The sequence below is a fragment of the Eumetopias jubatus genome, unplaced genomic scaffold, assembly GCF_037043125.1.
Source record: "Eumetopias jubatus isolate StellerSeaLion01/CBP00866 unplaced genomic scaffold, mEumJub1_p1.0 scaffold_8, whole genome shotgun sequence".
Taxonomy (NCBI): Eukaryota; Metazoa; Chordata; class Mammalia; order Carnivora; family Otariidae; genus Eumetopias; species Eumetopias jubatus.
In genome coordinates this window covers 56,663,105-56,684,606 of record NW_028274814.1, presented here as the reverse complement: position 1 = coordinate 56,684,606, position 21,502 = coordinate 56,663,105, and the positions used below count along the sequence as shown (strand labels likewise).

General features: G+C 35.0%; 1 protein-coding gene across 3 annotated transcripts in view; it reads right to left on the bottom strand.

Moving 5' to 3' along the window:
• The window catches only part of PDE3A (phosphodiesterase 3A), a 313,076-nt gene that overhangs the window by 102,743 nt on the left and 188,831 nt on the right, over positions 1 to 21,502 (bottom strand). For all 3 annotated transcript variants that reach the window (XM_028093257.2, XM_028093258.2, XM_088025933.1), the window contains exon 2: positions 20,461 to 20,511. In XM_028093257.2, coding sequence (XP_027949058.1) covers positions 20,461 to 20,511 — 51 coding nt within the window. The remainder of the gene's footprint in view (positions 1 to 20,460; positions 20,512 to 21,502) is intronic.

Below are 21,502 nucleotides of genomic sequence, written 5' to 3'. Positions count from 1 at the left end.
ATGGTTCATAAGGCAGAGTAATCTATGAGAGATCTTGCTGTCTTTGGGAAAGAAGCACAAGAAAACGCTTAATTGATGTAGTCAGGACATTATGACAAGTGTGACCATGTATAAGTTGGTTCTCTGTGGCCCAAGGGAAAATAAGTAATATATGTTCTGAGAGATCAGATGGGATGGAAAGCCTGGGTCCTTCATGTCATACATAATGCTTGAACAGCAGTGGATAAAGGTGGTGGTGGTGGTGGTGGCGGTGGCGGCAGATGATGATGAGGTCAGCTACCATTTAAATGAGCATATTTATTCCAGATATTCTTTTTTGATTTAATGCTTTACAATGTACTGTATCCACAGAACAACCTACAAAGGAGATATTATCTCATTTTCCAGATGAGAAAATTATGACTTCCAACAGCTAAATATCATATTAAGATGACATATGTGTTTAATGGTGGAGGTGGGATCTTTATTATTTCAAAGATCATTCTCCTAACCACCACACCAACCTGTTTTGCATCTCAGTGTGGAATTCTGCAGGACTATATTCTAAAATTTGTAGTTCCATAAAATCCCAAGGAAATTTAATATAGAGCCTTTTGCTTTGACAGATGTGCAGCTTTAAGAAGACGAGGTATAGTAAATTTTACCTCAGTGGGTAAATTAAAGGTTGTAGCACTTTGAAAGGTCTTCCAAAGTTCATATTTAGAGGTAATTTCTACTCAATCATAAATAAACTGACCTCTTTCACAGTCCTGTTGCATACGTGGTAAAATGGGAAGGTGTGAGAGCTGCATAGGTTTGGAGTAGAACTTCTTCACGCACTATACATAATAAATCTAATTTATGTAAGGCAGGCTTGGCAGCAGAAAATGCAGTGGTATATTTGTGTTGCCTGAAACCACCTTTTTTTTTTGTCAGAAAAGCCACCCTGAAATGTTTATTTCCTGCACATTTTTAAGGTTGTTTGGAAAACCCAGTACTCAGAGATTGACCATGCAGTTATTTAAATTTCTGAGCCTCTAAATTTATATTAGCCCTAATGAAATGAACCTCCATCGCAAGATAAGGCTCTGCTTCTAATTAAAATTAAGGTTTCACAATTCATTCAACAAAATTAAGTTTATTTTAAAAGATGGTCATTAGCAGTGGTATAAAAAACTGACTTTTTAACCTTATCTGGGAAAGTATTTTGATGGATTCATAAATCAGATATCAAACATATCTCAGTGAAAGGCGCCATAGCATAGTACAGTTAAAAGCAGCATTCTAGAGTCAGACGGGGGTTTGAATACAACCTCACCCCTTTCGAGCTCTGTGACTTTTGGCCAGTCATAGAAACTGTTTCTTTCTCTTCATGTGTAAATGTGTAATGTTATCCAGAATTCTCCAATGTGAGAATTCTTCCTAAGGGGCAAAATTCCTCTGCCCTATTTCCATGGAACTGCCTCCCCACTAGCACTAAACCCACACACAGGAGGTGCTAAAAACCTTCGCTGAGTAAGTAAATTGTGGCCTTCCAGAATTATTTTTTTGATTAAAATAAATTATGTGAATTAAGTACCTCACACAATCTTGCAAAAAAAAGTACATATCCAATGAATATTAGTTTCTTTTTCCTGTAGTTAACTTGTGATATATTTTTAATATCTTATTCCAAATAGTTTATCTTTTGTCACGGGAAGCAATGAGAAATTACTTACTAAATAGGAAAAAATTCCCATCGAAGTCAATGAAAAGAAAAGACAGGAAGAATTTCCAATTCAGTATGTTAGTCTAAGAGAAACCAAAACCCAAGTTTGGAAAGTTCAAAATGGTCAGAGATGCAGGATCACCATTTTGACTGGTAATGACTGATTAGCACCAACCAATACAATATGGGGGGAACACATTCTATATTGACGTTTTCTGATTTTGTACTTCATACATCTTACAAAGGTTAACTTCTAAGTAAAACATGAAATAGATGTTCGAACTATAGAATTGGAATCTAGCAGCCGAAGAAGCAAATAATCCTGCCAGAAACACTAAAATCACTTGCATATCTTATATTAAATGACTTTCTGCTTAAATAGTTATTATTTCAACAAGTATTTATTGATCTCTGCTACGGTGACAGGGTATTACGTATTTTTTATGTTCTTCCATAAATGTTAACATTAGAACCTTAAAAATTCTAAGTATGCAATCAATGCAGAAAGACAATAAGGAAAAAAATGCAGAAGGAAAGACATTATCCGTCTTTACATAAATGTAGATTTGGTACTGGATAAAGATTATAAAGTTTCACAACACTTTAATCTTTCACTTTTGGGTGGAGAGATTGGGCTTCTATTTGGGATCTTACTGAAGAGTTCTAACCTAATAAAATACTCTAACATCCTAAAATAGTTTTGTAACAGTTTAAAAATCATTCTAGAACTTTGGCTGTGAGGTTTTTTGTTTTTTTCTGGCTCCAGGTTATATATTTGTTAAAAAATTTTAATATTAAATTAACCTAATAATATACTAGAGAAATAAGTTGAACACATTCATCATAAATTTGATTTCCATTACTTTCTGGATTTCTCGTTCTTAAAAGTTTTTCAAGTCTTCTCTAATGCAACTTCTATTGAAAACCCTTATAGAAAAAAAATTATTCAGACCTTTAATGAGTAGGAGCTCTACAATTTGGTAAATACTGTCACCACACATGATCGGTAATAAGATATTTTTTAAAGTTCAGAAACTGTTAGAACAATTCTTATTTCTTCAAAATATGCTTTTCCTGAATACTGATTGAAACTTCAGTTATCCTTCAAATCAAAGCAAGGCCACACCAAAGCCAAATCATGAAGCAGGTTAAATGACAATTCTGCATGCTCAGATTTCACACCGTTTGCCCCATTCACTCCTTCATGACTCAACATTTCTTGAACAACTTCTGAGTGACAGTCACTATGGGAGATTCAAACAAGACATAGTTCCTGAAAATCAGAAGTTTTCGTTTGGTGGGAAATTTTACATAATATTCTAAGTTCTATGACAAATGCATGATGGATCTAAAACCTCCTCAATCAGAATCTCTGATAAACTCCCTAGGCGATACGAATGGATATTGCTAATCCTTGGAAATGACCGCTTTAAAACTGCTCCCCAAGGGAAACTGACCATTATACTCTGTTCAGAATACAGTCCAGATCTGAGCTCGAAACTTATGGTTTGCCTAGATTTGGAAATTTCCATCAAATGAAGAGCATAACAACAGGACTCTTTTCTGAAGCACACTAACTCAGGAGGTTGAGATTTCAGTATCTTGGACTATTCATCACTGATCAGAAACAATCAGGACACACACACTCTTATGAAGTGAGCTCAAGTATTCTAATAGAAACCATCCTACATAATAGTCAAACATCTTCATATTCAAGGACATTATTACCTTATATTATTTCTAAGTCAATTTGAGTCTAAGTCAATTTCTAAGCCAGAAATGTCCTCCTCATTTTCAGTCAAACTCTGACTGCACTTGTAATCTATCCATTTGTCCAAATAGTATCTTACAGGATGACAAAGAGAAAAAAAAAATCTCACCCCCCTTCAATATCCTAACACTTCTGATGAGTCAGGAAAGCATGTTTTCTCCCACATTATCTAAACACGATGATCTTCTGTGTGAGTGGATCAGCTTTTCAATACCCTTCCTGAAATTTGTCATTCAGAATTGAATGCAACACCGCATCTGGACAGTGCAGATCCTGCTCCATATGCCATTGCTAACCACTGCTAATGAAGCCCAAACTAGCACTTCCTGTTGGAAAAGCCATGATTTGGGCTTTAAGTTAACCCAGATCTTTAAGCCTTATTTTCTATTTCTTCGTTTGTTGATAAAAATATGCAAGCACTTTCCATAATAGAATTTTATTAAAAATTTTAAGTGCAAAATTTTATTTCTCCCCGGGGGGAGGCTGTGGAGAGGGAGAGAGAGAAACTTAAGTAGGCTCCACGCCCAGCACAGCCCAATGCGGGGCTCAATCTTGCAACCCTGAGATCATGACATGAACAGAAATTAAGTGGAATGCTTAACTGACTAAGCAACCCAGATACCCCTATTAGTTTAGTATTTTAACTGGAGTTTAATGAACATATACTCTGTGACAGAGTGTGTATGTAGGATATATGTAGGATATCCTACTAATATGTAGGATAGTACCTACATATCCTATTTGTAACACTGAAATATGGATACATTTTTTGCCTATATTATCATTGATTAAAATGTTAAATAGGGTAGTGTCCTAACAGCTTTTATAATTCTGATTTTATTCTTTGATTCTGTTCTGCAAAAACTATTTACTGTATATGCAAATAGGACAGCCCTTGTAAGGTTTTGAAGAAAGAGATGAATATACGATTTCTAACTCTAACTCCAACAAAAATAAACATACTTTTAAGATAAAAATATATAAAACATCTTCATCTTTTAAGCTGTTAAAATAACAATTAAATATTTATATATGAGGGGCACCTGGGTGGCTCAGTCAGTTAAGTGTCTGCCTTTGGTTCAGGTCATGGTCCCAGGGTCCTGGGATCAAGCCCCACATTGGGCTCCCTGCTCAGCGGGGAGCCTGCTTCTCCCTCTCCCTCTGCTGTCCCCCCCGCTTGTGTGCTCTCTCTCTGTCATATAAATAAATAAAATCTTTAAAAAATATATATACGAGGCATAGAAAGTAACACTTTTAGATGACATTGCAGGGATAGATAATAACACCCATTTCCAGTTTTATAGTTTCTTTACATAAAGTTGATTTTAAGAAGTTGCTCTGATGATCCATACAGGGATGACTTTCTAAAATAAAAATTTTAAAAAAAATAAGTCTAGTTAGCAAAACTAATCTATTTGGAAGAGAATATTTAATGTTAATAAAATTTCTTATGTTATTTTCTTAATATCTCCAAAGAGATTATTTTATTTTTAATATAGGGCATGGTTATGACTACACTCATGCATTTATCTGTTAACCTGTTTCTGGATACATCTTTATTAATATGTTGGTCATACACCACCAGCTTGTTCCAAATGGTGTTAAAGTAGATATTACTTGTATACATATTTATTAATGTACTCTGCTTACATGCAAAAAACCCTGCATCTTGCTTATCTTCTTCAAAAACTAATCTTTTCCATATTCCTTTCCATATTCTCTAATTCTTTTTATTTTTTATAAGGTCTTATTTATTCATTTGAGACACAGAGATACAGAGAGAGAGAGAGAGATCATCAGCAGGGGGAGAGGCAGAGGGAGGGGGAGAAGCAGGCTCCCCGCTGAGCCAGGAGTCCAACGTGGGGCTCGATCCCAGGACCCTGGGATCATGACCTGAGCCGAAGGCAGACATTTAACCATCTGAGCCACGTAGGTGCCCCTCCATATTCTCTAATTCTTTTTCATATTCTCCAAACTAATTTTTTCCATATTCTGTAAAATCCCACATGGTTAAGTATAGTGAAATAAATTTAATGAAACACAGATCTATTAATGAGAAAAAAATGTACACATTATGAAAAAGTTTAATGAGAATACTTCTAAGCAATATTTCAATCAGTATAACATAATGTTAATATTTATTAAGTTTAAACAGTGAGCATTTGATTTTTGTACACTGTTCACTGTACTTTGCTGCATGTTTGAGATATAATACAGAAAAAGGGAGAAAGTCTTCAACTCTTTGGTATTCAAGGTAATACAACATCTGCTATGTGCTATGTACCTAATATGGATAATACATTGTTCAATCTGGGAAGACTGTTTACTTCCTATACTGCATCTACCAGTTAAAATTTTCATGACTACCAGGGCATAAAATGATGAAAACAGAACTTCCTTTAAACATCTGGAAGTCAGACATTACTTATAGTCCTATTTTTCTTTAATAGTATTTGGTATACATTCACTTCAGATAAAAGTAGTTCATGTTTTAAAAGTAGTTAATCATGTCCATAAAACAAAAACACTTATAAGAAAGCCTGACAATAAGTGTGCATTACCATTTTTAATAAAAGTAAATCTAAATGCTTTTCCTTTTTACTATAAGAATTTATGAAGAGGAAATAACATACATAATAAGATGAGATGTTTCCCTTTCACACAGGCACAGAAACTAGTTGAATTCTAATGGGACACACAATAATCTTACTGATGCATTTAAACCTATGTTTATTTAAAGAAGATATTTCTTTTTTCAAGCTTACACTGACTTAGTAACAGTGTGCACTGCAATAATGATAATTTTTTTTTTAAAAAGAACAAATGCTTTTTAAGGAAATTTTAGTTTGGTATGATTATTTATCATGTGAAGTTAAAATAATGCACTTTCCTCTCCTGTCTTTTTCCATAAACAAAGGCCACAGTGCCAAGACCAAAACATAAGAAATAGTAAAATTATATATTTTTCTTCTTTTTGAACAGAAATAGCAATGCCAAGTTCAGTTTGTTCCATTGGTTTTAAGCCAAATAAATGGCAAAAAAATAATGAAAATCCTGGTCATATCATGTGTCACAAGTTTCTATTAAAGTCCTTATGAAAATTTCAGATCCCTGTGCTTCATGAGACATGACCACTCCTGCTCTCAAAAAGTCCATGTCATGAGAACAAAGGAGAAGGGGGGAGAGAGGGAGAACCACACTGGCCTACAGAGTGAGAAGAACACATGTTCCTATATGGGAAAGTATATATTTAAATTTTATCTTCTTCTTAATTAATATCAACATAGCAATTTTCCCTCACGTCATAATGGCAGTTTACAGTTCAAGTAATAAAATACCACCCTACAATATGGCATCAAAGATATTAAAATGAGGGAATCTCAACTTACCTGCATGCTTTGAAACAGAGAAGCCAGAAGGCAGAGGAATAGCGTAAGTAAAAAAAAAAAAAAAAGTTTTTTGGCCTTACGAGTTATGCGTTAGAAATCATTTCAATAAATCCTAGGGGGTTGCTATATTTTATTATGAATTTTAGAAATTTCTTCAAAGCACACTGGTTTAAGAAAACTTACTTGATTAAATTAAACTCTTAAGTTCATAAATTCTAACATGCGTTTATTTATTTTAGAAATATTCATTAAAGGGAGGGAAAAATGAAACAAGATGAAACCAGAGGAGGAGACAAATCATAAGAGGCTCTTAATCTCAGGAAATAAACTGAGGGTTGGATAGGGTGGCTGGGTGATGGACATTGGGGAGGGTATGTGCTGTGAATTGTGCAAGACTGACAAATCACAGACCTCTACCCGTGAAACAAATAATGCATTATATGTTAATAAAAAAAAAAGAAATATTCATTAAAAATCTATTTGGGTTGTTGGGTTGCCATACTCAGACTGCTGGGATGATACTACAGTATTTACCAAAACTAATTATTTAAAGTCATGCTGTATTTCAACATCAAAAAGAAAACAAAATTGTTCTAGGATTAGAGTTCACAAATTGACTTGGTATGGGATATTTTTTTAAAAACCAACAAAGGCCTAAAAACACAACAAATATATATCACACTGCCGCACTCTTGAAGTATGAGAGAACTGCCAACAAGTTATGGCAGTGAGTCACCGTAATCCTGACTAGTGATAATGAGTAGTAAAAAGGGGCTTAAGACCTGCCAAACCCACCCTTCAGCCCCACCCCAAATCATGATGCCCGGGATCAAAGGGCTTTTATGCATGTTTTTACGCATGTTCAACTTCTCAACATGGTTGCAGTGGTCATGGTCTTATTTCAATTCATAAAGGGATCTTTCCACTATTTACTAATCCTTTTTCCCGTGAATCCCTTTTGCATCATTTTTAATGGACAGCTTCTTTCCAGTCCTTTGTTTTTAATCCTTGGAGAACTAGAGCTTTTATATCCGTTTGCACTTCTTTATCTTCCTGATTGATGACACTGGTTTGAGATTTCTATTCCATCTGTTTGTCTCACCCACAATCTTCTTCTGAGAGTTTTTCTCCCATTTTTTTAAATTGCTCATTTAAGTGTGTATCACTGATGCTGTGTAAACAACTTTCTGTACATTTAGGGTTAAAATTATTTGAAAAGAAAAGAAGCATGGTTTCAAAATTCTAAAATGGAAATCGCTATAGAGATCCAAGGGTGACTCGTCACCCATAAGTATTTAATCATCTGGCCACAAAATTCAGGAAGCAAACTATTTTGATTCAAGTGTGATAACCTGCAGATTCCCAGTAAGAGTAAGTTTTGACTTGTAACACTAAGAGTTTTCCTGGAATAGGTCATTGCATAAGGCATCACCACAAAAACAAAACAAAAACAAAACAAAACAAAAATATAAAACAAAACATCCTATGATCTGGAAAATAAAACTTGACAAGAAGCTTCATTTTTGTATATTTTGAGATAATTTCAGTTCACTAATATCTCTAATGTTGCGCCAGGATTTTGCTTTGCAATTATTAGCACCAGTTCCTTGGATTTACTTAATTTTATGCAATAGCTGCATTCTACACAAAATGGGACAATCATTTAAATTGAGAACAGAACTGCCAAGCAGCCTTCATTCACCAATGTAAAATCCTATAAAAAAAAAAATCAGCAGCTTTGATGACAACATAAAATCATGGGGGTTGGGGAATGCTCTTAAATAAACTTTTAGTTCATCCCCTACGATGGAAGTAAAGAAAAATTCCTATACCATGAATAAGATTGCTACATATTAGAGATAGATATTTTTGCATATAATCTAGATATGCATTACTAAGAAATTAAATAAAAACATTCACTCTCTCCAAACTTCTATAAATACACCTGCACCAAAAGAGATGTCCATGTTTACTTTAAAAGATCAACTATTTCCCACAGGCATTTCTTATTTCTGTTGCCTTAATTCACGCCTCCTAGTTAACTGGCCTTCTAACTCTCTTCTGACCTTCTGCACTTCACTTCACCTTCACCTATTACTCTTGCTGGTGGTATGCTCAAGTCAATATATCTTAGTCTTAGATTTTTGTCTCCTGTGAGAATCTAATGATGTTCAGCTCAATTTTTTTTCATCAGTTTTATCTATAAGTAGGTAAAAATTTTTAAAAATCAACCCCCAAAACTTTTTGTAGAATATGTTTCATAATTAATGAAGAACAAGAGCTATTCTACGCCAAAGATGGCATAAAATCACCCAGCATGCAATAAAAATGACTTCCCTTTGTCAGGTTTTGTGATTCAAAGACGAAATGAACAGTTCTCCAGATAGCACATCTCTTCTGTTATTCTAGCGAGTGGAGGGCAATATTATTGTTTTTATTTTCTTCGAAGTATGCTTTTGTACACTTAATAAATGTGACTATTGCTTAAGCTATTTACAGCACCTGCAGTTAAACACCTGTCATCTATATAGCTGCTTATTTCATGTCTTTATTGTGTTTCATGCAATGTACCAGAAGCTTCTGATTTGGCAAAAAACAAACATAAGGTTGTACACGTGTCATGTGAATGTTATCCAGTCCCCAAATAAGAGGGTCATTCGATAAGTATGAAACAACAGGTCTACTGATCTATAAACATGGAGGGGAGAGAGCATAAATGCCAGAGGCAATTTTCCCTTTTATTTCTGTGGACTTGTTTAATTCCTGTTCATCGATCCCTTTTTAGAGAGACCAGGGGTTTCAATAAAGAGTGATTTACTCAAGGTCATCCATTGGTTCACCAGAAACACATGTTCTGTGCAACCACCGCATGGACAGAGCCACATTCTGTCTGAGGCTGTTCCTTGGAATTTCTTGAACGCTGAAGTGTGGAAAGGGTGCATTTTCTCCTCCTAGTTTCTAGGAATGACTCTACTGTAAATACCTCACAACAAAATGAATGTGCTCTTTGAAATTATTTAGTAGACTTAAAGATGGAAACTGAAAACTTGAAAGCCTAAGAAGTATTTTCCTTTTTTCCTATATGAAATATCAAATTTCATTAGTAAGTATTTATTTATTATCTTCTATATGCATGGCAAAGAGATTATGCTACTTTCACAGGTTCTCAACCAGAAGCAATTTTGCCTCCCAGGGGACACATGACTACGTCTGGACACATTTTTCATTAACAAATGAACTATGGATGGGTGAGTTTGCTACTGGCCTCTGCTGGGGAGAGACCAGAGATGCTGGAGAAGTAATGAACCACTGGGTTCAGTTGTTAAAGAGAAACACCATTTTCCTTTCTCAGAACTAAGATAAAAAGAAATGTCTGTGCATCTTCTTTGGATGCTGTGGACATTTTCAAAAACATTCCTATCAGGACAAACGTTTAAGACTATGCCTTATAAAGTTTGTCAATATAAATTAAAGACATAACAGTAAAACAAAACTAAATAAAAGCAATTTCACAGAATGTGGGGGAGGGATTGTCCAAAAGTTTAGATCTGACTAATGGGTAAAATTTAAAACACTTAGACGAGGATTTAATGGACAAGATGGGTATGAAATACTTATCTTGATTTTGTTTTTTAAATGCACTAAAAAAGTTCTGATTTAACAAAGTCAGGTATATGGCAGGTATATGGCATCTCATGTAAATGATGTCTATAGCCCTAAGATAGGGGGCCATTCAATAAGTATTAAACAGTCAGGTCCTTTGCCTGCCACTTTTGTATGAGACGACAAGGCCACTCCCAAAAAGTGTAGGGCTCAGGCAAATATAAATATTTGGCATTTTGATCTGTACGAACAAAATTAAAACAAATTCACAACATGACAACCAAAAAGAATTGGAGAATTGCCCCAAAAATGGTAACAGTTGTTAGATCAATATATGGAAAAGTAAAAAAGGAGGAGGAAGTTCAAGTAAAAAAAAACAACACTGTATTTGCCGAAAAAGTCAGACTGGCAGGCAGCTTCACCTAGAGAATGAATTATTCCTCAGTGACACACCGGCAGTTTGGACAATGTAATGATGGACTCCCAATCTGTGCACATTAATCCCTTGGAATACATTCCTGAAAAATCTGGGGGGTTGTCTTTTTAAATATATTAAATGGAAGTAACTTTAATAAATTCATATGGCATTATTCCAGGTAAGTCTGGGACAGCATTTAAATTACTCTTTACACTCTTATCAAAAACAAATTATTTAACCCAGAAAAGAATTGATCTGTCCTAAATTAGATTCCTAGGAGGCAAATGCTTATGTTTATCAACTTTAGTAGCTGTTATTAACAGATCATTCTCTTGAATACCCAAGTGGACAGGATACTGAAGTATAATAACTTGCCATTAAAAGTCATCCTTAAGACTTAAAATAGTGCTGCAGAAGCTAATTTACATAGGCACACCCTTCTTATTCTAGAAGTTTCATTGTTTGGAGCCTCCAGTATGTGATAGACTTAAAGCTATGCTACTAAATAGGACACAGATAATTTATTTACTTATTTTTAGTATTTATTTTTAAATTTTTATTCATTTCAACTAAAACAAAACAAAACAATGAAACATGAAAAACAGTCCACCTATTTCTCCTACCCCCTACCTCTTGGAACCACCACGTTCTCTGTATTTATGAGCTTTTTTTTCTTTTTTAAGATTCCACACAGAAGAGAGATCATATGGTATTGTCTTTCTCTGTCTGACTTATTTCACTTAGATAATGCCCTAGAGGTCCATCACGATTTCATTCTTCTTTCTGGCTGGATACTATTCCACCGTAAGTATGTGTGGGTGTGTATAATTAATACATATTGTAATTTCTTTATCCGTTTATTTATCAATGGACACTGTTTGTTTCCATATGTTGGTTATGGTGACAAGAAGATGGGGGTGCATATATCCTTTCAAACTGGTGTTTCAGTTTCTTCAGAAAACCAGCCAGAAGTAGAGTTGCTGGATCATATGGTAGTTTTATTTTTAATTTTTTGAGGAAGCTTCCTACTGTTTTCCACAGTGATATACCAATTTACATTCTTATCAACAATGGATAAGAGTTCTCTTTACAGGGCGCCTGGGTGGCTCAGTCAGTAAGCATCTGCCTTCGGCTCAGGTCATGGTCCCAGGGTCCTGGGATAGAACCCCACATCAAGCTCCACATCGAGCCCCACATCAAGCCCCACATCAGGCTCCCTGCTCAGCGGGAAGCCTGCTTCTCCCTCTCCCACTCTCCTTGCTTGTGTTCCCTCTCTCGCTGTGCCTCTCTCTGTCAAATAAAATCTTTAAAAAAAAAAAGTTCTTTTTACTCCACACACTCACCAACACTTGTTATTTCTCGTCTTTTGGATACTAGTCATTCTGACAGGCATGAGGTAGTAACTCATGTGGTTCTGATTTGCATTTCCCTGATGATTACTAAAGTTGAGCATCTTTTCACATACCTGTTAGCATCTGTATGTCTTCTTTGGAAATACGTCTATTCAGATCCTGTGCTCCTTTTTTAATCAATTAAGTTTTTGCTATTGAGTTGTATGAGTTCTATATATGTCTTAGATATTAGCCCTTTGTCAGATACATGATTTGCAATTGTTACCTCTTATTCAATAAGTTGCCTTTTCATTTTGTTGGTACTTAGAAGCTTTTCAATTGAGTTCAGATGTGTATTTTTGCTTTTGTTGCAAAAATTTTGTTTATTTTGCTTTTGAAGCTTTTTGGCTTGATTTTTATTTTTGCTTTTATTTCTTCTTTTTGCTCCCGTTGTCAGATTTTTTAAAAAAATTACTGCCAATACCTATATCAAGGAGCTTACTGCCTATATTTTCTCCTAGGAGTTTTATGGTTTCAAGTGTTATATTCAAATCTTCGATCCATTTAAAGTTAGTTTTTGTGTGTGGTGTAAGACAGTAATCCAGTTTCCTTCTTTTGCATGTGGCTGTACAATTTTTCCAACACCATTTATTAAAGAGAGGCTGCCTTTCCTTTCCCCACTGTATATTCTTGGCTCTTTTGTCATAAATTTATTTACCATACATGCATAGGTTTATTTCTGGGCTCTCCACTCTGTTTCATTGATCCATGTGTCTGTTTTTATGCCAATACCATACTGTTTTAATTACTGTAGATTTGTAATGTAGTTTGAAATCAGGGAGTATGATGCCTCCAACTTTGTTCTTTCTCAAGATTGCTTTGGCTATTTGTGTGTGTGTGTGTGTGTGTGTGTGTGTGTGTGTGTGAGAGAGAGAGAGAGAGAGAGAGAGAGAGAGAGAGAGAGAGAGAGAGAGAGAGAGGGATTCCATGTAAATTTTAGGATTATTCTATTTCTGTGAAAAATGCCATTGGAATTTTGATATGGATTACACTGACCCGGTACATTGCTTTGGGCAGTATGAATATTTTAACAATATTAATTCTTTGAATCCATGAGCACAGAATATCTTTCCATTTATTTGTGTCTTCAAGTTCTTTCATTAATGCCTTGTAGTTTTAAATAGACAGGACTTTTGCTTCCTTCATTAAATCGATTCTTAGGTATTGCATTATTTTTGGTGCAATTGTAAATGAGATTGCTTTCTTAATTTCTCTTTCTGATAATTCATTATTAGTGTAAAGAAACAGAAGATTTCTGCATGTTGAAATTTTATCCTACAACTTCACTGAATCCGTTTATTAGTGGTAAGCAGTTTTAATGGAGTCTTCAGGGTTTTCTATATTTAATCTCAAGACATCAGGGGCACCTGGGTGGCTCAGTCATTAAGCGTCTGCCTTCGGCTCAAGTCATGATCCCAGGGTCCTGGGATCGAGCCCCACATCAGGCTCCCTGCTCGGCGGGAAGCCTGCTTCTCCCTCTCCCACTCCCCCTGTTTGTGTTCCTGTTCTCCTGATCTCTCTCTCTCTCTGTGAAATAAATAAAATCTTTAAAAAAAAATTCAAGACATCAGCAAATGGTAATTTGGTTCTTCCTTTAGATGCTTTATATTTTTTTCTTTTCTTTTGCTTAATTGCTCTGGCTAAGACTTCCAGTACTCTGTTGAATAAAAGTGGTGAGCGTGAACATCTATTCCTGATCCTGGAGGAAAAGTTTTCCACTTTTCACTGTTGAATATGATATTAGCTATGGGCTTGTCATGTATGGTCTTTATTATGTTAAGATACACTCCTTCTATACACACTTTGTTGGGACTTTTTACCATAAATGGATGCTGAATTTTGTCACTTTATCTACATCTACTGAGATGACTATATGATTTTTATCCTTTATTTTGTTAATGTAGTATATCACATTGACTGATTTGTGAATGTTGGACGATCCTTGCCTCCCTGGAATAAATCCCACTTAATCACAGTGTATGATCCTTTTAATGTATTGTTGATTTTGATTTGCTAATTTTGTGCTGAGGATTTTTACATCTATGTTCATTAGAGATATTGTCCTTTAATTTTCTTTTTGTATGTCATTCTTCTATGGTTTTGGTATCAGGGTAATGCTGGCCTCATTAAATGTGTTTGGAAGAGTTTCCCCTCTTTTATTTTTTGAGAGAGTTTGAGAAGAGGAAATTCTTTGAATATTTGGTAGAATTCACCAATGAAACTGTCTGGTCCTAGATTTTGTTGAAACTTTTCTCAATCTCTCAATCTCCCTACTAGTAATTGGTCTATTCAGATTTTCAATTTCATCATGACTCAGCCTTGGTAGGCTGTATGTTTACAGGGATTTATCCACTCTTTTTGGGTTGTCCAATTTATTGGCATATAATTGTTCATAGTAGTCTCTTAGGATCCTTTGTATTTCTGTGGTATCAGTTTTAACATCTCTTTCATCTCTGATTTCATTTATTTGAGTCCTCTTTCTTTACTTGGTGAATCTAAAGGTTGTTTTGTTTATCTTTTCAAAGAACCAGCTTCTAATTTCATTCTCTTCTTAGTCTCTATCTCATTTATTTCTTCTCTAATCTGTCATTTCCTTCCTTCTACTAATCTTGGACTTTGTTTCTTCTTTCTTTAGTTTCTTGAGGTGTAAAGTTAGATTATTTGAGACTTTTCTTGTTTCTTGAGATAGATTCTATCTTTATGAACTTTCCTCCTAAAACTGCTTTTGCAGCATCCCATAAATTTTGGTACATTACATATCCATATTTGTTTTATTTTTAAGCAAACCAATAGCTTAGTATATCTGATAACTTATTTTCCTATCAGAATATTCAGCTATCTTCTTGTATTGTACATACAGTATTTCACTTATTTAGGAACATACAAACCAGAATGTCATCATCTACAGAACTAGATAAGTCACACAAAAAGTTTTTTTCTTCAGTAAGTGGTCTTAAGTCTATTTGCTAAAGCCTGGCTGGTAGTCTGCATGTAAGTCATCAATAATAAGCTAAATAACTAAAGAACCTGCTAGTCTCTAACTATTGGTTAAAAAGGAGCCTGCTGGTTCCTAGTACATTAAAATCTTAGCAAGTTCACAAATTCAGAAACTGAAGGAATCTTTTCCCACAAGGCTCCTTGGAATCCACTCCTATCATTTTTAACCTTTTCAAAGGAGAGTGATTTTCTATTGCCCTTCTTCACTTCCCACTGGAAAACTTTTCTTCAAGAATTTAAAGAAAAATAAAAAACTAATTGCCTACTGAGAATTTCATCCCTGACTTCATTTGGTATTACTGGGAATTCTGCCAAATAAAAGAGTTCTCCATGCTGTTGGAAGTCCATCATTTAGCATATTCCCTAATTTGGATGATCTACTATCTGCGAATATATACTTAAAAAACAACAAAGAAGAGGAAGGGGAGAGGAAGGAGGAGGAGGAGATGAAGAACAAGAAGGAGAAGAAGAAACAGCCAGAAAGCTTTGAGTGAGCTGACAAATTATATCACAGAATTATTGAGAGTAAATAAATCAATTTGAATTAAATTATTGCTGAGTTTGCAAAATCATATGCAATTAAGTGGTGCAATTTACTTGAAGCAAGATATGCATTTTTCCATATGATAAATATTTGAAGGGCATACCTCCTCATTATCTGTGATAGTGTACACATGATATAATTTTGGAGGACCACATCAAATTTGAGAAAATCTCTTACTTAGTAAGCACATGGAGGGAAGGCCAGGAGAAGCTTAACTATCTTACAATGATCAATGCTCTCAATATTAGTTGATTATTTTTTATCCTCTACCTAAGGCTGACTTTAGGTAAAACTGTATGCTTCTTGAAGACCAAAGTTGTTCATTTTTGACTCCATAGAGGCTAAAATAATTGCCTGACATATATTGGTGTTTTTATGAATCAACATAAAATAGGTTAAAATTTGTCTTGCAGGCTACCCACTCACAGAAGATGACACACCTCTGCTTTTACTAGGCATTTCTTGATGCTCAAACATCAAGCCAGTCCTTTTTTAGATATCCAAAATGAATTTCTCTCTTCTAAAGCAAAACTCCTCCAAGAGAACATTCTACTATCTTATTCACTTAATTTCTGTATTCTGCTTTCCATCACTTCTTGATCAAAATGGCATTCTCAAAGTTCACTAATGTCCTGCTAATCACTATATCGAAATGCATTTCCCATGTTTTTCATTTTCTTGAACCTTTGTTTGTGGTCTCAACCCTCTTCCTAATGTAACCTGATAGTATACTACTTTTGATTCGGCATAATTTCTCCTTTAACTGGTCTCCCAGTGAGAACATGGGCATGCTTTAATTCTCTCCCTAGGCTCCTCCCAGCCCTTCCAATGAGCCTTCCCCAAGAATGAGTCTTTCTTCTGTTTTTCCCTTATAATTATCTGCTTCCACGATCTATCTCCTGATGTAGTTCAATTATCATATGTATGATTAGCATTCCCAACTGACTACAGAACTCTAATCTGGCTCTAATCTGGCTACAGAGCACCAAAATGGTACCTCAAGTACCTGTCTCAAATTTCCTTTGAGAATTGTCATTGTCAGTTCTCATTTAACACTGCTAACACTGAATTTATTGTCTTCTCTATAAACTAGTCTGTGTGAAGGGCACTAATTCCTCAACTACTAGATTTCAAAATCTTGACCCTCCTTACTTCTTCCTCATGTCTAATCAATAATATATGACATTCTCTGAATCATTCCTTCACAGTAGTTCCTGCAACAATCCTTAGCCCATATGTGTTGACCAAACAGTTTTAAAGAAAATTCACATATATCCGGACATATCCTACACTCTGCCAGTGTAGACTCTTACTCAAGCTTTTGCCTTTTCCTCCCATTGTACTTCTACAACCTTACCCGGAGTGCCTGGGTGGCTCAGTCAGTTAAGCGTCTGCCTTCAGCTCAGGTCATGATCCCAGAGTCCTGGGATGGAGCCTTGCATCTGGAGTCCTGCTCAGCGGGGAGTCTGCTTCTCCCTCTGCCCCTGCCCCTGCTCACGCTCTCTCTCTCAAATAGATAAAATCTTTTAAAATATTAAAAAAAAAAAAAAAAACCTTACCCAATGTCAAAGGTTCACCTCAGATAGCAACTCCAAGAAGTAGTTTTACTAAGGATAAATACTCTGTCCCACCTAAACTCCTATCACATTTTGCTTATATAACTAATTTTACACTTACTAGACTACCTTATATACAGATTATATATTCAAGTATTGCTCCATCCAAACATAACTTGTGAGCTCTTGGAACGCAGTAACCTCGTCAACTCAGTTTCTCCTCAGACTTAGACCTACTACAGTGTTGTACATATAGTAAGTGCTTAAACACTAAGTGTCTTCAATTAAACTAAACTGAGGTGGGGTTTGAGTGTGCCTAAATTATTAAGAAATCTGTATTCAGATGCAGTCTGTCTGAAATTCCTTTCAAACAGTTAAAAGGCTTTAGACATATTATCAAGGAAATAATAGCAAGATAAGGGATCAATGATCTAAAACATAAATACGGTGTCTTTTTACCCCCAGTGGGCAATTAAAATTAGATAAGAAATTATTACTTAATACTTAATTTGTTTATCTGAAATTTCAATGGTTTTTGTTACAGTTACTGTTTTTAGTTTTTGGTGTATGTTTTTGCTTTTTACTTGACAATTTTTATGAGTGAGGAATCAAAATGAGAAAAAGGTATAATCATTGCAAATACTTATTTAGCTAGTTGAAAGGTCTCAGACAGACCTTGATGCTGATAATGGTAGTTCAGGCAAGAATGTTCTAATGTATTTGCCTTTCAGAACCATCTCAGGCTTTCAAATGTGGTCAAACTTTATTTATGAATATATTTTGTGCATGTGGAATTTCGAAGTTTTCTAGCTATGTGCAATATCTGGAATTAAAAATTTTTCACTCTGGGTTTTTTATGTTTAAATTTAACACCTATTAATATTGTGCTTCTGTGCTTTTATGACATTTTTCTTCTAATTTATAATGACAGAGTAACCAATCCAAACCCAAAAATACATATATTCAAGTAGGTCATATGGGTTACAAATGGCAAGATTTCATTCTTTTTTTATGGCTGAGTAATATTCCATTGTGTGACTGTATTTATTTACATATGTATTTTACATATATATGTATATAATGACATGGATGGAGCTAGACAGTATTATGCTAAGTGAAATAAGTCAGTCAGAAAAAGACAAATGCCATATGATGTCATTCATACGTGTAATTAAGAGACAAAACAAACAAGCAAAGGGAGGGTGGGGAAAGAAAGAGAGGCAAACCAAGAAACAGACTCTTAACTCTAGAGAACAAAGTGATGGTTACCAGAGGGGAGATGGCAGGGGTTGGCGGGACTTGGGGGGGAGGGTGGGTGAAATAGGTGATGGGGATTAAGGAGGGCACTTTTTGTAATGAGCACCAGGTGTCTTATGGAAGTGTTGAGTCACTATACTGTACCCCTGAAACCAATATTATACTGTATGTTAATTAACTAGAATTTAAATAAAAACTTGAAAAAAACCCAAACAGGTCATAGGAGTAAATAATACTTATTTTAAACAAACATATATAGCACTACCTTACTTTGAAGGGGCATGTCGTCGTGAAAGTTACGTGGCACATTTTGAATATCAAAATGTTTTTGGTGGCAATAATGAGGAACTGCTGAATTTCTTGTGCTCATTTTTATTTATTTATTTTTAAAGGTTTTACTTATTTATTTGACAGAGAAAGACACAGCGAGAGAGGGAACACAAGCAGGGAGAGTGGGAGAGGGAGAAGCAGACTCCCCGCAGAGCAGGGAGCCTGATGTGGGGCTCGATCCCAGGACTCTGGGATCAGGACCTGAGCCGAAGGCAGACGTCCAATGACTGAGACACCCAGGTGCCCCTCATCTTTAGTTTTTAATTGGTTTGGAAGCACATAGCATTTACCATACATTCACCATTTCATTCCCAATCTTGCAGCAAATTCTGACTTAAAATATTACAGGTGTGTATAGAGGGAGAGTTGACAGAGAAAATGGAAAAGTAAGAATGAAGGAAGGCAAGACATAAATTCTTTCAGATAACTGACTTAATTGGGCTGGTTTGTATTACCTACTAATCAAGTTGATAATGGACGAAAATAAAACCACGGCTATTAAAATCTCAACTTAAAACAACTGACTGACTGGGTTTTATTTTCCCAGTGACCTCAATTAATAACCACCAGGCAAACTTAACGATGGCACAGGTCCATGTCAGGTTTGTAAAAAACCTGGGAGAATCTCACATTCGATAATGAACTCTCACATACAAAACTGCATATTCAGCTTGCTTTCTTTTAACCATATTTTTTTTTTTTAGTAGCAAACAGAAAGTGTGAGGAGAGGTAAAAATGTCCTATCCGCTTAATTTTTATTTGACTGTCTACAATCACGTAAACACAGAGGCTGCTAAGAGATAAAGGATTTTCATCTTTCTTCACAAAATACCGCAGGAGGAGACAGAATTTTCTTCGTGTAAAACTCAGCCCTCATTCTGTCAGGCAAAGTAATTATGGAAGCAAAACAAATCCACATTGTCTAATTAGGTCATTAAAAAGCATAAATGCGTCATGGAAGTTTTTCCCCTTGCCTGAGACATAAAGTAAGACAATGAAAACAATCTGGTAATATAGAAAGGTTCAGAATTTGTTTCTTTTCAAAAATAATTGGTCCTTTCATCTTTCTATTTCCCTAAGACGAAGACAGTTAATTTGGAGACAGAATCTGTAATTAGTTCAGGGTTTACTTTGATTATGTTTCAAAATATTTAACCAGAAACAGGAAGATAGAGAAAGAAAGAAAATACATAGAGAAATTATCAAAGGAAGTGAATAAAAGCAAGAGAGTGGGTTGCTGATCAAAATGTACTGTGCAGAGACAAGATGAATATAAAATCTACATGCATATAAACACAACCAATCTGGGATACCAGAAAGCTCTCAGGAAGAATATACAGGCATCTGCCTCTGGGATTTGAAACAAGACTTTAATCACAGCAAACTTAAATAAAAACAAATGGCATGATTATTTGCCTCTTTCTCTCTCTCCTTGCTATTGCTTGAGTTTTAGAAGACTCATGGCTCAAAATGTTAAGAAACAAAATTCAAAAAAACGGAAAGGAAAATAAACTTACCTGTGATCCTCTTGGCCCTCGTTTGTGGTCCCATTCTGAATGCCCCATGAGCTGTAATATAATATAATAATTACCGTAAATTCAATGACACTTATTTAATGTGGCAAATATTTTTACTCTTTCTTCTAAAGAATGTTTTTGAAATCTGTGTTTTAATATGAATGTATTAAGTAGCTATCATGAATAAATGAATACGCCAAAAGTAATAATAACCTCTGGTTTAATAGCGAATATTTCAACTGGTAGTTGTTTCAAAGATATTTTAATATCACTGTGTGATAGAAAGAGTCTGCTAATCTACAGCTTTATGGTTCTTTGTCAGGAACATCCTAGAAAGATGTTAACGTGGGTTAAGCTTTTTACATGCCATTAAGCTCCTAGCCTATTAAGAAAATATGCTAAATAAATCATTAGCATAGCTGAATTTACTGTCATGAATGATAAAAATGAGAAGGCCAACATATTTCAATCATTTTTAGTTCTGCTTTGATAATATCACAAACATATGAGAGTTCTAAAGAGTGAAATGATCTAATGCGAAATACACCCCCAAGGTCACAAAATACAGATTTTCATAAACCTATAAAACATTATCAAGCTAGTCCCATAATTGTAATTGCCCCGAGCTACTTTGCTTACAAAGCATGATATTTATTGAAAATAACATGTAACTAGAAGAATACTAAGAAAATACAAGATACTGACTGAGAGAAATAAAATTCTATTCATCTGTCCAGTACACTTACTATTCATGTGTCCCAGTGGAAGAACTCCCCATCACTAATAAGCTAGTAGTCTAAACAGGACAGACTACTCAACATATTAATATACCTTGTTAGCTTTTCTATACAACAGCAATGACCCCTTAGTAGACACAATAAAAAAAAATGTTCACAATAGCAACAAAAAAGTAATATGCTTTTGTACAACATTACCAAGAAATGTTTTTAACCATATACAGAAAATGGTAAGACCTTACTGATGGCCATACAATGTCCCTGATTGAGAAGACCGAATTCTAGTTCTACCCACACAAATTTAC